This window comes from Carcharodon carcharias, chromosome 26, assembly GCF_017639515.1.
Source record: "Carcharodon carcharias isolate sCarCar2 chromosome 26, sCarCar2.pri, whole genome shotgun sequence".
In the NCBI taxonomy this organism is placed as follows: Eukaryota; Metazoa; Chordata; class Chondrichthyes; order Lamniformes; family Lamnidae; genus Carcharodon; species Carcharodon carcharias.
This window is the reverse complement of record NC_054492.1, coordinates 896009-913583: the sequence shown is the minus strand read 5'-3', so window position 1 is coordinate 913583 and position 17575 is coordinate 896009. Positions and strand designations below refer to the sequence as shown.

The following is a 17575-nucleotide window of genomic DNA, read 5'->3' as shown; positions in this document are numbered from 1 at the left end:
AGGTATCGAACTCTGGGAGAGAGACTGCAAGGTTCTAAAGCAAATTGATATAGGGAGTGACAAGGTATTGGAGGTGTTGGCAGTCTTAAAAGTGGACAAATCTCCAGGTCCGGATGATTTGTGTCCCAGACTGCTGAGGGAGGCAAGGGAGGAGATTGCAGGGGCTCTGACCCAAATTTTTAATTCCTCTCTGGATACAGGGGAGGTGCCAGAGGACTGGAGAGCAGCTAATGTGGTTCCGCTACTTAAGAAGGGTTGTAGAGATAAGCTAGGGAACTACAGGCCAGTGAGTCTCACGTCAGTGGTAGGGAAACTATTGGAGAAAATTCTGAAGGAGAGTATCTATCTCCACTTGGAGAGGCAAGGTTTGAGCAGGGATAGTCAGCATGGCTTTGTTAGAGGGAGGTCATGCCTAACACATTTGATTGAATTTTTTGAGGAGGTGACCATGTGTGTAGATGAGGGTTGTGCAGTTGATGTAATTTATATGGATTTCAGCAAAGCCTTTGACAAGGTCCCACATGGGAGACTTATAAAGAAGGCAAATGCACATGGAATAAAGGGTAATTTGATAAGGTGGATTCAAAATTTGCTTAGTTGTAGGAGACAGAGGGTGATGACAAAAGGAAGCTTTAATGACTGGAAGCCAGTGTCTAGTGGCGTACCACAGGGATCTGTGCTCGGGCCCCTATTATTTGTCATTTATATAAACGACATAGATGACTATGTGGGGGGTAGGAATAGTAAATTTGTGGATGACACAAAGATTGGCTGGGTGGTTAACAGTGAGGTTGAGTGTCTTGGGCTACAGGAAGATATAGACTGGGTGGTCAAATGGGCAGATAAGTGGCAGATGGAATTTAACCCCAAAAAATGTGAGGTGATACACTTTGCAAGGAGTAATTTGACAAGGAAGTACTCAATGAATGGCATGACACTAGGAAGTTCTGAGGAACAAAGGGACCTTGGCGTGTGTGTCCATAGATCTCTGAGGGCAGAGGGACATGTTAGTGGGGTGGTGAAAAAGGCATATGGGACAGTTGCCTTTATCAATCGAGGCATAGATTACAAAAGTAGGGAGGTCATGTTGGAGTTGTATAGAACCTTAGTGAGGCCACAGCTGGAATACTGTGTGCAGTTCTGGTCATCACATTATAGGATGAATGTGATTGCACTGGAGTGGGTGCAGATGAGATTCACCAGGATGTTGCCTGGGATGAAACATTTAAGTTATGAACAGAGGTTGGATAGACTTGGGTTGTTTTCGTTGGAGCAGAGAAGACTGAGGGGCGACCTGATCGAGGTGTTACTAGATTATGAGGGACATGGACAGGGTGGATAAGGAGCAGCTGTTACCCTTAGTTGAAGGGTCAGTCACAAGGGGTCATAAGTTCAAGGTGAGGGGCAGGAGGTTTAGGGGGGATGTGAGGAAAAACATTTTTACCCAGAGGGTGGTGACGGTCTGGAATGTGCTGCCTGGGAGAGTGATGGAGGCGGGTTGCCTCACATCCTTTAAAAAGTACCTGGATGAGCACTTGGCACATCATAACATTCAAGGCTATGGGCCAAGTGCTGGTAAATGGGATTAGGTAGGTAAGTCAGGTGTTTCTCACGTGTCGGTGCAGACTCGATGGGCCGAAGGGCCTCTTCTGCATTGTGTGATTCTGTGATATGAAGTGTGCAACATAAAAGCAGATTTTTTTTATTTTTGCTGGGCTTTGCTAAGGACTACTTGCTTTGCATTTTAATTTGTTCAGCATTTTCCCACATTTCAGAATAGAATCCATGTGTATCAAACTGGGAGCTATTGGTTGTAGGTGGTGGTTAAGTGATCGTTGGTAGTCGCATCAAATCAACAATCTAAGCTGCTATACTGCGTTAACTTGCTACACTTCTTGCAAATTTACAATTTCTCAAATACCATTTTATTTTTGTGCGTATTCTTCGCTGCTCCACTGCTTTTTCTGCTTAAATTTCATTAGCCTGCACATTCGGAAGGTTTGTACTTGGAGGTGCTACCTCATTCATTGATAAAGGTTTTAAACTGCCAATGGGGGAGCAGGTAGAACAAAAGAAACTGGGGCATTATATGCTGGATTCTGTTCCAGGATAAACTGAAGCTGTGGCTCTTTCAGAATATAGAGCCTTCTACATTCTAGAATATCTAATGGAAGAAAAAGATATTGTTAAATTATCAGATTCTGAGCCATTGTTACCAGCAGTGGTGCAGCAGCATGATTGCTACTGTCTAACTATTGTGAATTCCATAGGAACAGAACACTGCCCTACATCTGAGCACGAGAAGTGGGCATGTTGAAGTCCTGCAGCGAATAATAGAAACTGGAGTGGATCTGGATGAGAAAAATCTGGTGAGATTTTGAAGTTTAAGTAAAATATCTATTGGCAAAGGTTTATTGAACGAACACGGGTAAATTTCCAGCTTCGTTGCACATTTCACAATCTAGTCAGTTACAACACTGGCCTTTTATAGAACTACCATTTTGTTCAATTAATCTTGCTGGAAATGGAGGAGAGGGATGTGATGGAGAACTCACTGAAGCTATGAGGATACTTTAGATCTTGAACTCCCTCCTCCATCCCCATCTCCTTTCTGTTTCTTCCCCCTTCCTTTTGTTTTTTCCAATAATTTATATAGATTTTTCTTTTCCCACCTATTTCCATTATTTTTAAATCTTTTATGCCCTGCTAGTCTTTCCACCCCACCCCCACTAGAGCTGTACCTTGAGTGCCCTACCATCCATTCTTAATTAGCACATTCATTTAGATAATATCACCACCTTCAACACTTCTTTGTTTTTTTGTCTGTGACATCTTTTGATTATCTGCTCCTATCACTGCTTGCTTGTCCCTACAACCACACACCCCCGCCCTCTACTTCTCCCTCCCTCCCCACCCCCACCTTAAACCAGCTTATATTTCACTGCTTTCCTAAGATTCACTCAGTTCTGTTGAAGGGTCATGAGGACTCGAAACGTCAACTTTTTTCTTCTCTGCCGATGCTGCCAGACATGCTGAGTTTTTCCAGGTAATTCCGTTTTTGTTAAGGATACTGAACAGCAGCATGAAGGAAAATGAATAGGACCTTGAAATCCAGTCTGCAAAAGCTGCAGGTATTTAATACCTGGAGCACTCGGTACAATTCTGAGCAGAGATACCCCACACCTGGAGCATTGGGTACAACTCTGGGCAGAGGTACCCTATACTTGGAGAACTGGGTACAATCCTAGACACAGGTACCCTACACCTGGAGCACTGGGTACAATCCTAGGCACAGGAACCCTAACCTGGAGCACGGTACAATTCTGAGCAGAGGTACCCTACATATGGAGCACTGGGTACAATTCTGGCAGAGGTACCCTAACCTGGAGCACTGGCTACAATTCTGAGCAGAGGTACCCTAAACCTGGAGCACTGGGTAAAATCCTGGGCAGAGGTACCCTACACCTGGAGCACTAGGTACAATTCTGAGCATAGATACCCTACACCTGGAGCACTGGGTACAATTCTGGGCAGAGGTACCCTAACCTGGAGCACTGGGTACAATTCTGAGCAGAGGTACCCTAACCTGGAGCACTGGGTACAATTCTGGGCAGAGGTACCCTACACCTGGAGCACTGGGTACAATTCTGAGCAGAGTTACCCTAACCTGGAGCACTGGGTACAATCCTGAGCACAGGTACCTTACACCTTGAGCACTGGGTACAATCCTGGGCACAGGTACCCTAACCTGGAGCACTGGGTACAATTCTGAGCAGAGGTACCCTAACCTGGAGCACTGGGTACAATCCTGAGCACAGGTACCCTACACCTGGAGCACTGGGTACAATCCTGAGCACAGGTACCCTACACCTGGAGCACTGGGTACAATCCTGGGCACAGGTACCCTAACCTGGAGCACTGGGTACAATCCTGAGCACAGGTACCCTACACCAGGAGCACTGGGTACAATTCTGGGCACAGGTACCCTAACCTGGAGCACTGGGTACAATTCTGAGCAGAGGTACTCTACACCTGGAGCACTGGGTACAATTCTGGGCAGAGGTACCCAAACCTGGAGCACTGGGTACAATTCTGAGCAGAGGTACCCTAACCTGGAGCACTGGGTACAATTCTGGGCAGAGGTACCCTACACCTGGAGCACGGGGTACAATTCTGAGCACAGGTACCCTACACCTGGAGCACTGGGTACAATTCTGAGCACAGGTACCCTAACCTGGAGCACTGGGTATAATCCTGAGCAGAGGTACCCTACACCTGGGGCACTGGGTACAATCCTGAGCACAGGTACCCTACACCTGGAGCACTGGGTACAATCCTGGGCACAGGTACCCTGACCTGGAGCACTGGGTACAATTCTGGGCGGAGGTACACTTCGCCTGGAGCACTGGGTACAATCCTGAGCACAGGTACTCTACACCTGGAGCACTGGGTACAATCCTAGGCACAGGTACCCTAACCTGGAGCACTGGGTACAATCCTGAGCACAGGTACCCTAACCTGGAGCACTGGGTACAATCCTGAGCACAGGTACCCTAACCTGGAGCACTGGGTACAATCCTGTGCACAGGTACCCTAACCTGGAGCACTGGGTACAATCCTGGGCACAGGTACTCTACACCTGGAGCACTGGGTACAATCCTGAGCACAGGTACCCTAACCTGGAGCACTGGGTACAATCCTGAGCACAGGTACCCTAACCTGGTGCACTGGGTACAATCCTGGGCACAGGTACTCTACACCTGGAGCACTGGGTACAATCCTGAGCACAGGTACCCTAACCTGGAGCACTGGGCACAATCCTGGGCACAGGTACTCTACACCTGGAGCACTGGGTACAATCCTGAGCACAGGTACCCTAACCTGGAGCACTGGGTACAATCCAGGGCACAGGTACTCTACACCTGGAGCACTGGGTACAATCTTGAGCACAGGTACCCTAACCTGGAGCACTGGGTACAATCCTGAGCACAGGTACACTACACCTGGAGCACTGGCTACAATCCTGAGCACAGGTACCCTAACCTGGAGCAACGGGTACAATCCTGGGCACAGGTACCCTACACCTGGAGCACTGGGTACAATTCTGAGTAGAGGTACCCTAACCTGGAGCACTGGGTACAATCCTGGGCAGAGGTACCCTAACCTGGAGCACTGGGTACAATTCTGAGCATAGGTACCCTACACCTGGAGCACTGGGTACAATTCTGAGCAGAGGTACCCTACACCTGGAGCACTGGGTACAATCCTAGGCACAGGTACCCTACACCTGGAGCACTGGGTAAAATCCTGGGCAGAGGTACCCTACACCTGGAGCACAGGGTACAATTCTGAGCAGAGGTACCCTAACCTGGAGCACTGGGTACAATTCTGGGCAGAGGTACCCTACACCTGGAGCACTGGGTACAATTCTGAGCACAGCTACCCTAACCTGGAGCACTGGGTTCAATCCTGGGCACAGGTACCCTAACCTGGAGCACTGGGTACAATCCTGAGCACAGGTACCCTACACCTGGAGCACTGGGTACAATCCTGAGCACAGGTACCCTACACCTGGAGCACTAGGTACAATCCTGCGCACAGGTACCCTAACCTGGAGCACTGGGTACAATTCTGGGCGGAGGTACCCTACACCTGGAGCACTGGGTACAATCCTGAGCACAGCTGCTCTACACCTGGAGCACTGGGTACAATCCTGAGCACAGGTACCCTAACCTGGTGCACTGGGTACAATCCTGGCCAGAGGTACCCTATACCTGGAGCACTGGGTACAATCCTAGGCACAGGTACCCTAACCTGGAGCACTGGGTACAATCCTGAGCACAGGTACCCTAACCTGGAGCACTGGGTACAATCCTGGGCACAGGTACTCTACACCTGGAGCACTGGGTACAATCCTGAGCACAGGTACCCTAACCTGGAGCACTGGGTACAATCCTGAGCACAGGTACCCTAACCTGGTGCACTGGGTACAATTCTGGGCACAGGTACTCTACACCTGGAGCACTGGGTACACTCCTGAGCACAGGTACCCTAACCTGGAGCACTGGGCACAATCCTGGGCACAGGTACTCTACACCTGGAGCACTGGGTACAATCCAGGGCACAGGTACTCTACACCTGGAGCACTGGGTACAATCTTGAGCACAGGTACCCTAACCTGGAGCACTGGGTACAATCCTGAGCACAGGTACACTACACCTGGAGCACTGGCTACAATCCTGAGCACAGGTACCCTAACCTGGAGCAATGGGTACAATCCTGGGCACAGGTACCCTACACCTGGAGCACTGGGTACAATTCTGAGTAGAGGTACCCTAACCTGGAGCACTGGGTACAATCCTGGGCAGAGGTACCCTAACCTGGAGCACTGGGTACAATTCTGAGCATAGGTACCCTACACCTGGAGCACTGGGTACAATTCTGAGCAGAGGTACCCTACACCTGGAGCACTGGGTACAATCCTAGGCACAGGTACCCTACACCTGGAGCACTGGGTAAAATCCTGGGCAGAGGTACCCTACACCTGGAGCACAGGGTACAATTCTGAGCAGAGGTACCCTAACCTGGAGCACTGGGTACAATTCTGGGCAGAGGTACCCTACACCTGGAGCACTGGGTACAATTCTGAGCACAGCTACCCTAACCTGGAGCACTGGGTTCAATCCTGGGCACAGGTACCCTAACCTGGAGCACTGGGTACAATCCTGAGCACAGGTACCCTACACCTGGAGCACTGGGTACAATCCTGAGCACAGGTACCCTACACCTGGAGCACTAGGTACAATCCTGCGCACAGGTACCCTAACCTGGAGCACTGGGTACAATTCTGGGCGGAGGTACCCTACACCTGGAGCACTGGGTACAATCCTGAGCACAGGTGCTCTACACCTGGAGCACTGGGTACAATCTTGAGCACAGGTACCCTAACCTGGTGCACTGGGTACAATCCTGGCCAGAGGTACCCTATACCTGGAGCACTGGGTACAATCCTAGGCACAGGTACCCTAACCTGGAGCACTGGGTACAATCCTGAGCACAGGTACCCTAACCTGGAGCACTGGGTACAATCCTGAGCACAGGTACCCTAACCTGGAGCACTGGGTGCAATCCTAGGCACAGGTTCCCTAACCTGGAGCACTGGGTACAATCCTGAGCACAGGTACCCTACACCTGGAGCACTGGGTACAATCCTGAGCACAGGTACCCTAACCTGGAGCACTGGGTACAATCCTAGGCACAGGTTCCCTACACCTGGAGCACTGGGTACAATCCTAGGCACAGGTACCCTAACCTGGAGCACTGGGTACAATCCTGAGCACATGTACCCTACACCTGGTGCACTGGGTACAATTCTGAGCAGAGGTACCCTAACCTGGAGCACTGGGTACAATCCTGGGCAGAGGTACCCTACACCTGGAGCACTGGGTACAATTCTGAGCACAGGTACCCTACACCTGGAGCACTGGGTACAATTCTGAGCAGAGGTACCCTACACCTGGAGCACTGGGTACTATCCTAGGCACAGGTACCCTACACCTGGAGCACTGGGTAAAATCCTGGGCAGAGATACCCTACACCTGGAGCACAGGGTACAATTCTGAGCAGAGGTACCCTAACCTGGAGCACTGGGTACAATTCTGGGCAGAGGTACCCTACACCTGGAGCACTGGGTACAATTCTGAGCAGAGGTACCATAACCTGGAGCACTGGGTACAATCCTGAGCACAGGTACCTTACACCTGGAGCACTGGGTACAATCCTGGACTCAGGTACCCTAACCTGGAGCACTGGGTACAATTCTGAGCAGAGGTACCCTAACCTGGAGCACTGGGTACAATCTTGAGCACAGGTATCCTACACCTGGAGCACTGGGTACAATCCTGAGCACAGGTACCCTACACCTGGAGCACTGGGTACAATCCTGGGCACAGTTACCCTAACCTGGAGCACTGGGTACAATCCTGAGCACAGGTACCCTACACCTGGAGCACTGGGTACAATTCTGAGCACAGGTACCCTACACCTGGAGCACTGGGTACAATTCTGGGCAGAGGAACCCTACACCTGGAGCACTGGGTACAATCCTGAGCACAGGTACTCTACACCTGGAGCACTGGGTACAATCCTGAGCACAGGTACCCAGACCTGGTGCACTGGGTACAATCCTGGGCAGAGGTACCCTACACCTGGAGCACTGGGTACAATCCTAGGCACCGGTACCCTAACGTGGAGCACTGGGTACAATCCTGAGCACAGGTACCCTAACCTGGAGCACTGGGTATAATCCTGGGCACAGGTACCCTAACCTGGAGCACTGGGTACAATCCTAGGCACAGGTACCCTACACCTGGAGCACTGGGTACAATCCTAGGCACAGGTACCCTAACCTGGAGCACTGGGTACAATCCTGAGCTCAGGTACCCTACACCTGGAGCACTGGGTACAATTCTGAGCAGAGTTACCCTACACCTGGAGCACAGGGTACAATTCTGAGCACAGGTACCCTACAACTGGAGCACTGGGTACAATTCTGAGCAGAGGTACCCTAACCTGGAGCACTGGGTCCAATTCTGGGCAGAGGTACCCTACACCTGGAGCACTGGGTACAATCCTGAGCACAGGTACCCTACACCTGGAGCACTGTGTACAATTCTGAGCAGAGGTACCCTAACCTGGAGCACTGGGTACAATCCTGAGCACAGGTACACTAACCTGGAGCACTGGGTACAATTCTGGGCAGAGGTACCCTAACGTGGAGCACTGGGTAAAATCCTGGGCAGTGGTACCCTAACCTGGAGCACTGGATACAATCCTGAGCACAGGTACCCTAGCCTGGTGCACTGGGTACAATCCTGGGCAGAGGTACCCTACACCTGGAGCACTGGGTACAATTCTGAGCAGAGGTACCCTACACCTGCAGCACTGGGTACAATTCTGAGCACATGTACCCTACACCTGGAGCACTGGGTACAATTCTGAGCACAGGTACCCTAACCTGGAGCACTGGGTACAATTCTGGGCAGAGGTACCCTACACCTGGAGCACTGGGTACAATCCTGGGCAGAGGTACCCTACACCTGGAGCACTGGGTACAATCCTGAGCACAGGTACCCTACACCTGGAGCACTGGGTACAATTCTGAGCACAGGTACCCTACACCTGGAGCACTGGGTACAATTTTGAGCAGAGGTACCCTACACCTGGAGCACTGGGTACAATCCTAGGCACGGGTACCCTACACCTGGAGCACTGGGTAAAATCCTGGGCAGAGGTACCCTACACCTGGAGCACAGGGTACAATTCTGAGCAGAGGTACCCTAACCTGGAGCACTGGGTACAATTCTGGGCAGAGGTACCCTACACCTGGAGCACTGGGTACAGTTCTGAGCAGAGGTACCATAACCTGGGGCACTGGGTACAATCCTGAGCACAGGTACCTTACACCTGGAGCACTGGGTACAATCCTGGGCACAGGTACCCTAACCTGGAGCACTGGGTACAATTCTGAGCAGAGGTACCCTAACCTGGAGCACTGGGTACAATCTTGAGCACAGGTACCCTACACCTGGAGCACTGGCTACAATCCTGAGCACAGGTACCCTACACCTGGAGCACTGGGTACAATCCTGGGCACAGTTACCCTAACCTGGAGCACTGGGTACAATCCTGAGCAGAGGTACCCTACACCTGGAGCACTGGGTACAATTCTGAGCACAGGTACCCTACACCTGGAGCACTGGGTACAATTCTGGGCGGAGGAACCCTACACCTGGAGCACTGGGTACAATCCTGAGCACAGGTACCCTACACCTGGAGCACTGTGTACAATTCTGAGCAGAGGTACCCTAACCTGGAGCACTGGGTACAATCCTGAGCACAGGTACACTAACCTGGAGCACTGGGTACAATTCTGGGCAGAGGTACCCTAACCTGGAGCACTGGGTAAAATCCTGGGCAGTGGTACCCTAACCTGGAGCACTGGGTACAATCCTGAGCACAGGTACCCTAGCCTGGTGCACTGGGTACAATCCTGGGCAGAGGTACCCTACATCTGGAGCACTGGGTACAATTCTGAGCAGAGGTACCCTACACCTGCAGCACTGGGTACAATTCTGAGCACATGTACCCTACACCTGGAGCACTGGGTACAATTCTGAGCACAGGTACCCTAACCTGGAGCACTGGGTACAATTCTGGGCAGAGGTACCCTACACCTGGAACACTGGGTACAATCCTGGGCAGAGGTACCCTACACCTGGAGCACTGGGTACAATCCTGAGCACAGCTACCCTACACCTGGAGCACTGGGTACAATTCTGAGCACAGGTACCCTACACCTGGAGCACTGGGTACAATTCTGAGCACAGGTACCCTACACCTGGAGCACTGGGTACAATCCTAGGCACGGGTACCCTACACCTGGAGCACTGGGTAAAATCCTGGGCAGAGGTACCCTACACCTGGAGCACAGGGTACAATTCTGAGCAGAGGTACCCTAACCTGGAGCACTGGGTACAATTCTGGGCAGAGGTACCCTACACCTGGAGCACTGGGTACAATTCTGAGCAGAGGTACCATAACCTGGGGCACTGGGTACAATCCTGAGCACAGGTACCTTACACCTGGAGCACTGGGTACAATCCAGAGCACAGGTACCCTAACCTGGAGCACTGGGTACAATTCTGAGCAGAGGTACCCTAACCTGGAGCACTGGGTACAATCTTGAGCACAGGTACCCTACACCTGGAGCACTGGGTACAATCCTGAGCACAGGTACCCTACACCTGGAGCACTGGGTACAATCCTGGGCACAGTTACCCTAACCTGGAGCACTGGGTACAATCCTGAGCACAGGTACCCTACACCTGGAGCACTGGGTACAATTCTGAGCACAGGTACCCTTACACCTGGAGCACTGGGTACAATTCTGGGCGGAGGAACCCTACACCTGGAGCACTGGGTACAATCCTGAGCACAGGTACTCTACACCTGGAGCACTGGGTACAATCCTGAGCACAGGTACCCAGACCTGGTGCTCTGGGTACAATCCTGGGCAGAGGTACTCTACACCTGGAGCACTGGGTACAATCCTGAGCACAGGTACCCTAACCTGGAGCACTGGGTACAATCCTGAGCACAGGTACCCTAACCTGGTGCACTGGGTACAATTCTGGGCACAGGTACTCTACACCTGGAGCACTGGGTACACTCCTGAGCACAGGTGCCCTAACCTGGAGCACTGGGCACAATCCTGGGCACAGGTACTCTACACCTGGAGCACTGGGTACAATCCAGGGCACAGGTACTCTACACCTGGAGCACTGGGTACAATCTTGAGCACAGGTACCCTAACCTGGAGCACTGGGTACAATCCTGAGCACAGGTACACTACACCTGGAGCACTGGCTACAATCCTGAGCACAGGTACCCTAACCTGGAGCAATGGGTACAATCCTGGGCACAGGTACCCTACACCTGGAGCACTGGGTACAATTCTGAGTAGAGGTACCCTAACCTGGAGCACTGGGTACAATCCTGGGCAGAGGTACCCTAACCTGGAGCACTGGGTACAATTCTGAGCATAGGTACCCTACACCTGGAGCACTGGGTACAATTCTGAGCAGAGGTACCCTACACCTGGAGCACTGGGTACAATCCTAGGCACAGGTACCCTACACCTGGAGCACTGGGTAAAATCCTGGGCAGAGGTACCCTACACCTGGAGCACAGGGTACAATTCTGAGCAGAGGTACCCTAACCTGGAGCACTGGGTACAATTCTGGGCAGAGGTACCCTACACCTGGAGCACTGGGTACAATTCTGAGCACAGCTACCCTAACCTGGAGCACTGGGTTCAATCCTGGGCACAGGTACCCTAACCTGGAGCACTGGGTACAATCCTGAGCACAGGTACCCTACACCTGGAGCACTGGGTACAATCCTGAGCACAGGTACCCTACACCTGGAGCACTAGGTACAATCCTGCGCACAGGTACCCTAACCTGGAGCACTGGGTACAATTCTGGGCGGAGGTACCCTACACCTGGAGCACTGGGTACAATCCTGAGCACAGGTGCTCTACACCTGGAGCACTGGGTACAATCTTGAGCACAGGTACCCTAACCTGGTGCACTGGGTACAATCCTGGCCAGAGGTACCCTATACCTGGAGCACTGGGTACAATCCTAGGCACAGGTACCCTAACCTGGAGCACTGGGTACAATCCTGAGCACAGGTACCCTAACCTGGAGCACTGGGTACAATCCTGAGCACAGGTACCCTAACCTGGAGCACTGGGTGCAATCCTAGGCACAGGTTCCCTAACCTGGAGCACTGGGTACAATCCTGAGCACAGGTACCCTACACCTGGAGCACTGGGTACAATCCTGAGCACAGGTACCCTAACCTGGAGCACTGGGTACAATCCTAGGCACAGGTTCCCTACACCTGGAGCACTGGGTACAATCCTAGGCACAGGTACCCTAACCTGGAGCACTGGGTACAATCCTGAGCACATGTACCCTACACCTGGTGCACTGGGTACAATTCTGAGCAGAGGTACCCTAACCTGGAGCACTGGGTACAATCCTGGGCAGAGGTACCCTACACCTGGAGCACTGGGTACAATTCTGAGCACAGGTACCCTACACCTGGAGCACTGGGTACAATTCTGAGCAGAGGTACCCTACACCTGGAGCACTGGGTACTATCCTAGGCACAGGTACCCTACACCTGGAGCACTGGGTAAAATCCTGGGCAGAGATACCCTACACCTGGAGCACAGGGTACAATTCTGAGCAGAGGTACCCTAACCTGGAGCACTGGGTACAATTCTGGGCAGAGGTACCCTACACCTGGAGCACTGGGTACAATTCTGAGCAGAGGTACCATAACCTGGAGCACTGGGTACAATCCTGAGCACAGGTACCTTACACCTGGAGCACTGGGTACAATCCTGGACTCAGGTACCCTAACCTGGAGCACTGGGTACAATTCTGAGCAGAGGTACCCTAACCTGGAGCACTGGGTACAATCTTGAGCACAGGTATCCTACACCTGGAGCACTGGGTACAATCCTGAGCACAGGTACCCTACACCTGGAGCACTGGGTACAATCCTGGGCACAGTTACCCTAACCTGGAGCACTGGGTACAATTCTGAGCACAGGTACCCTACACCTGGAGCACTGGGTACAATTCTGGGCAGAGGAACCCTACACCTGGAGCACTGGGTACAATCCTGAGCACAGGTACTCTACACCTGGAGCACTGGGTACAATCCTGAGCACAGGTACCCAGACCTGGTGCACTGGGTACAATCCTGGGCAGAGGTACCCTACACCTGGAGCACTGGGTACAATCCTAGGCACCGGTACCCTAACGTGGAGCACTGGGTACAATCCTGAGCACAGGTACCCTAACCTGGAGCACTGGGTATAATCCTGGGCACAGGTACCCTAACCTGGAGCACTGGGTACAATCCTAGGCACAGGTACCCTACACCTGGAGCACTGGGTACAATCCTAGGCACAGGTACCCTAACCTGGAGCACTGGGTACAATCCTGAGCTCAGGTACCCTACACCTGGAGCACTGGGTACAATTCTGAGCAGAGTTACCCTACACCTGGAGCACAGGGTACAATTCTGAGCACAGGTACCCTACAACTGGAGCACTGGGTACAATTCTGAGCAGAGGTACCCTAACCTGGAGCACTGGGTCCAATTCTGGGCACAGGTACCCTACACCTGGAGCACTGGGTACAATCCTGAGCACAGGTACCCTACACCTGTAGCACTGTGTACAATTCTGAGCAGAGGTACCCTAACCTGGAGCACTGGGTACAATCCTGAGCACAGGTACACTAACCTGGAGCACTGGGTACAATTCTGGGCAGAGGTACCCTAACGTGGAGCACTGGGTAAAATCCTGGGCAGTGGTACCCTAACCTGGAGCACTGGATACAATCCTGAGCACAGGTACCCTAGCCTGGTGCACTGGGTACAATCCTGGGCAGAGGTACCCTACACCTGGAGCACTGGGTACAATTCTGAGCAGAGGTACCCTACACCTGCAGCACTGGGTACAATTCTGAGCACATGTACCCTACACCTGGAGCACTGGGTACAATTCTGAGCACAGGTACCCTAACCTGGAGCACTGGGTACAATTCTGGGCAGAGGTACCCTACACCTGGAGCACTGGGTACAATCCTGGGCAGAGGTACCCTACACCTGGAGCACTGGGTACAATCCTGAGCACAGGTACCCTACACCTGGAGCACTGGGTACAATTCTGAGCACAGGTACCCTACACCTGGAGCACTGGGTACAATTTTGAGCAGAGGTACCCTACACCTGGAGCACTGGGTACAATCCTAGGCACGGGTACCCTACACCTGGAGCACTGGGTAAAATCCTGGGCAGAGGTACCCTACACCTGGAGCACAGGGTACAATTCTGAGCAGAGGTACCCTAACCTGGAGCACTGGGTACAATTCTGGGCAGAGGTACCCTACACCTGGAGCACTGGGTACAGTTCTGAGCAGAGGTACCATAACCTGGGGCACTGGGTACAATCCTGAGCACAGGTACCTTACACCTGGAGCACTGGGTACAATCCTGGGCACAGGTACCCTAACCTGGAGCACTGGGTACAATTCTGAGCAGAGGTACCCTAACCTGGAGCACTGGGTACAATCTTGAGCACAGGTACCCTACACCTGGAGCACTGGCTACAATCCTGAGCACAGGTACCCTACACCTGGAGCACTGGGTACAATCCTGGGCACAGTTACCCTAACCTGGAGCACTGGGTACAATCCTGAGCAGAGGTACCCTACACCTGGAGCACTGGGTACAATTCTGAGCACAGGTACCCTACACCTGGAGCACTGGGTACAATTCTGGGCGGAGGAACCCTACACCTGGAGCACTGGGTACAATCCTGAGCACAGGTACCCTACACCTGGAGCACTGTGTACAATTCTGAGCAGAGGTACCCTAACCTGGAGCACTGGGTACAATCCTGAGCACAGGTACACTAACCTGGAGCACTGGGTACAATTCTGGGCAGAGGTACCCTAACCTGGAGCACTGGGTAAAATCCTGGGCAGTGGTACCCTAACCTGGAGCACTGGGTACAATCCTGAGCACAGGTACCCTAGCCTGGTGCACTGGGTACAATCCTGGGCAGAGGTACCCTACACCTGGAGCACTGGGTACAATTCTGAGCAGAGGTACCCTACACCTGCAGCACTGGGTACAATTCTGAGCACATGTACCCTACACCTGGAGCACTGGGTACAATTCTGAGCACAGGTACCCTAACCTGGAGCACTGGGTACAATTCTGGGCAGAGGTACCCTACACCTGGAACACTGGGTACAATCCTGGGCAGAGGTACCCTACACCTGGAGCACTGGGTACAATCCTGAGCACAGCTACCCTACACCTGGAGCACTGGGTACAATTCTGAGCACAGGTACCCTACACCTGGAGCACTGGGTACAATTCTGAGCACAGGTACCCTACACCTGGAGCACTGGGTACAATCCTAGGCACGGGTACCCTACACCTGGAGCACTGGGTAAAATCCTGGGCAGAGGTACCCTACACCTGGAGCACAGGGTACAATTCTGAGCAGAGGTACCCTAACCTGGAGCACTGGGTACAATTCTGGGCAGAGGTACCCTACACCTGGAGCACTGGGTACAATTCTGAGCAGAGGTACCATAACCTGGGGCACTGGGTACAATCCTGAGCACAGGTACCTTACACCTGGAGCACTGGGTACAATCCAGAGCACAGGTACCCTAACCTGGAGCACTGGGTACAATTCTGAGCAGAGGTACCCTAACCTGGAGCACTGGGTACAATCTTGAGCACAGGTACCCTACACCTGGAGCACTGGGTACAATCCTGAGCACAGGTACCCTACACCTGGAGCACTGGGTACAATCCTGGGCACAGTTACCCTAACCTGGAGCACTGGGTACAATCCTGAGCACAGGTACCCTACACCTGGAGCACTGGGTACAATTCTGAGCACAGGTACCCTTACACCTGGAGCACTGGGTACAATTCTGGGCGGAGGAACCCTACACCTGGAGCACTGGGTACAATCCTGAGCACAGGTACTCTACACCTGGAGCACTGGGTACAATCCTGAGCACAGGTACCCAGACCTGGTGCTCTGGGTACAATCCTGGGCAGAGGTACCCTACACCTGGAGCACTGGTTACAATCCTAGGCACAGGTACCCTAACCTGGAGCACTGGGTACAATCCTGAGCACAGGTACCCTAACCTGGAGCACTGGATATAATCCTGTGCACAGGTACCCTAACCTGGAGCACTGGGTACAATCCTAGGCACAGGTACACTACACCTGGAGCACTGGGTACAATCCTAGGCACAGGTACCCTAACCTGGAGCACTGGGTACAATTCTGAGCAGAGGTACCCTACACCTGGAGCACTGGGTACAATTCTGAGCAGAGGTACCCTACACCTGGAGCACTGGGTACAATTCTGAGCACAGGTACCCTACACCTGGAGCACTGGGTCCAATTCTGAGCACAGGTACCCTAACCTGGAGCACTGGGTACAATTCTGGGCAGAGGTACCCTACACCTGGAGCACTGGGTAAAATCCTGGGCAGAGATACCCTACACCTGGAGCACAGGGTACAATTCTGAGCAGAGGTACCCTAACCTGGAGCACTGGGTCCAATTCTGAGCACAGGTACCCTAACCTGGAGCACTGGGTACAATTCTGGGCAGAGGTACCCTACACCTGGAGCACTGGGTACAATCCTGAGCACAGGTACCCTACACCTGGAGCACTGGGTACAATCCTGAGCACAGGTACACTAACCTGGAGCACTGGGTACAATTCCAGGCAGAGGTACCCTAACCTGGAGCACTGGGTAAAATCCTGGGCAGTGGTACCCTAACCTGGTGCACTGGGTACAATCCTGAGCGCAGGTACCCTAGCCTGGTGCACTGGGGACAATCCTGGGCAGAGGTACCCTACACCTGGAGCACTGGGTACAATCCTAGGCACAGGTACCCTAACCTGGAGCACTGGGTACAAGCCTGAGCACAGGTACCCTGCACCTGGAGCACTGGGTACAATTCTGAGCAGAGGTTCCCTAACCTGGAGCACTGGGTACAATCCTGGGCAGAGGTACCCTAACCTTGAGCACTGGGTACAATTCTGAGCAGAGGTACCCTACACCTGGAGCACTGGGTACAATTCTGAGCAGAGGTACCCTAACCTGGAGCACTGGGTACAATCCTGAGCACAGGTACCTTACACCTGGAGCACTGGGTTCAATCCTGAGCACAGGTACCCTAACCTGGAGCACTGGGTACAATTCTGAGCAGAGGTACCCTAACTTGGAGCACTGGGTACAATCCTGAGCACAGGTACTCTACACCTGGAGCACTGGGTACAATCCTAGGCACAAGTACCCTACACCTGGAGCACTGGATACAATCCTGGGCACAGGTACCCTAACCTGGAGCACTGGGTACAATCTTGAGCACAGGTACC

At 52.7% G+C, this 17575-nt stretch overlaps 1 protein-coding gene across 2 annotated transcripts in view; it reads left to right on the top strand.

The window, feature by feature from the left end:
* Positions 1–17575, top strand: part of ankdd1a (ankyrin repeat and death domain containing 1A) — a 357444-nt gene that overhangs the window by 43845 nt on the left and 296024 nt on the right. For both annotated transcript variants that reach the window (XM_041175241.1, XM_041175240.1), the window contains exon 7: positions 2271–2369. In XM_041175241.1, coding sequence (XP_041031175.1) covers positions 2271–2369 — 99 coding nt within the window. The remainder of the gene's footprint in view (positions 1–2270; positions 2370–17575) is intronic.